Below are 2,203 nucleotides of genomic sequence, written 5' to 3' on the forward strand. Positions count from 1 at the left end.
TTTCCTCAGGAAATTTAAAACAGCATCCAGAGAGGCGCGACGTGTTCGTCACTGACCTCCCTGCGAATTGTATTTCGCAGTGCACCAGCGTGAACAGTCGAGGACATAGTTCGGAGTATTTACAACACTCCAAGACTTCCAAGACAGCGCTTCTACAAATTATTTGCGGCACGAGAAGAAGAGTTGTACTCTGATCGTGCCGCCGAAATTATACGGCAGTCCACGCCACTTTATTCATATTCGTTTCCCTCTAGTTTCAGAAATTAATAAGGAAGAGACAGAGTGAAGTACACCGGGGACAGGAGTTTATATTCTGATCCGTCTCGCTTGTGTAAGTTGACAATCCTTAATTTTGAGTTAATAAACGGTATTTGGGTTTAAGGGAAATCGACGGTGTGCGTTTTATTTTACAAACCCGATTCTCACATCCCGGCGTTTTAGTTTAGGGCACCATCCCTAACAATATGAAAACCTAATTTATTCGGTGAATAAAGTATGCTGTATTTATTTGGCGAATAAAGAATACTGTACTTATTCTGAAAATGTTGTATCATTATTTGACCTACTAATAATTTATCGCAGAAAAACAAGAGATGATTAAAACGGTTTTATAAGAATAAAAGTCGCGCAACTACATTATTTTTGCACTATGTACAGATTTTATTTGGCGTCGCACTGTGAACGAGCAATAAAAATTTTGAAAGCTAATACNGAAGTGAAGATAACAACTAAAAATTTACATGACTATTTCTTATCAAATACTTTTTTGTATACTGAATGATACATTTTAATTACAATCTTTTACTTTTTCGCATACATATATATGTTCAGTTTTCGCCCTCGCTTCGCAGTCTGTAATTTGCAGGATTCAGGTACGGCACTTTTATAATTCCCTCACTTCTATCGTGTATAAGAAATTGCCAGGTCAGATCGTAGATCAGTCTCTTTCCGCGTCCTTTTATTTAGTTTTATCGTATTCAGAATGTGCTGTGATGAATGAATTTTTTCGCATCGAAACGGATAATGATACGCGCGATAGATGAATCACATCTTTGTGACTGGCGCTTAAAGATGAAATACATTTGTAACGATAAAGAGAACTGGAAACGGTTATTACGGTTTCATCTTTGAACAGATGAAGCTGTAACGTCGATGTTAATCCATAGATAAACGTTTTCTTCTATCTGACATTCTCATTACTGCTATTGTTTGCGCGGGATTCTTAGAATGAAAGATCTGATCATCACGTTCTCGTCCCTGTGGCTGATCTCTCATGCGGCTTCGGACGTGATCTCAGACATAACGCTCAATACCATCCCCATCTCTATTTCCGATGTGTTTGAAGGGACCGATCAAAAGAACGACAATTTCAATACAGTAAGTCTAATTACAAATCTTTCATTTTGTGCATCAAACGAACGTCCGAGAAAGAATCGACAAAATTGTCTGAATCGCGTTTATCATAGTATCATAATTCCATTCATGTATCTAATCGCGCTAATAAATTGCTCGATACCTAATTAAACTGCAAGATCTCCGGGAATGGAAATACGATTTTTTTCACTTAAAACCATATATGCCTTTTACATTATTATCAGTGTTAAAATGATATTGTTTGTGGAATTTTAATTATGATCATTACGGATCGTACGCAGAACTTCTCTATTCCATCGTGTACTCGAGCTCTTTTCTCCCTGTTAGTAAACTTACCGAGTACATTATCCTCCATGAATTATTAAGTGAAATCGTACGTATGCCCCGTTATTATTAACTAAATATTTGAGATTTATTTATCTCATTCGCGTGACTAATGCGTGGAGAAATTGCACCGGTGATGGAGCTTTTCCACGATACGATTTCGATGTTCAAGGACAAACGCTTTGGTACGTGAAATAATTCATCGTCGATCGAAGACTAACGCGTGATTCCTTCGACTGTAGTTGCAAATAATACAAAGTCAGGGTTACCCGGCCGAGGCACACACTGTGACGACGGAGGATGGTTACATCTTGACGATACACCGTATCCCCGGGAAACCAGGATCCCCAGCAGTCTTTTTACAACACGGTATACTCGGAAGCTCTGCGGATTGGCTCATTGTTAACAAAAGCCAGTCGTTAGGTACTTATTCGAATGCTTCTTTTATCTCTATAGAACTTGATACATAAGTTCTCCTTGTCACTCAGCTTTCATGCTGGCCGAC

General features: G+C 38.5%; 1 protein-coding gene across 1 annotated transcript; it reads left to right on the plus strand.

Moving 5' to 3' along the window:
• Positions 1 to 900: 900 nt before the first annotated feature.
• On the plus strand, positions 901 to 2,197 carry LOC108622131 (lysosomal acid lipase/cholesteryl ester hydrolase-like; the record flags this gene model as incomplete). Its single annotated transcript, XM_018019811.2, has 4 exons — positions 901 to 924; positions 1,227 to 1,377; positions 1,941 to 2,121; positions 2,187 to 2,197. Coding segments are annotated over exons 2-4 (342 nt in total), but the record flags the coding sequence as incomplete, so codon positions are not given.
• Between the last annotated feature and the right edge of the window lie 6 nt (positions 2,198 to 2,203).

This window comes from Ceratina calcarata, unplaced genomic scaffold (genome assembly GCF_001652005.2).
Source record: "Ceratina calcarata isolate Rehan_Ccalc_2016 unplaced genomic scaffold, ASM165200v1 scaffold2065, whole genome shotgun sequence".
In the NCBI taxonomy this organism is placed as follows: domain Eukaryota; kingdom Metazoa; phylum Arthropoda; class Insecta; order Hymenoptera; family Apidae; genus Ceratina; species Ceratina calcarata.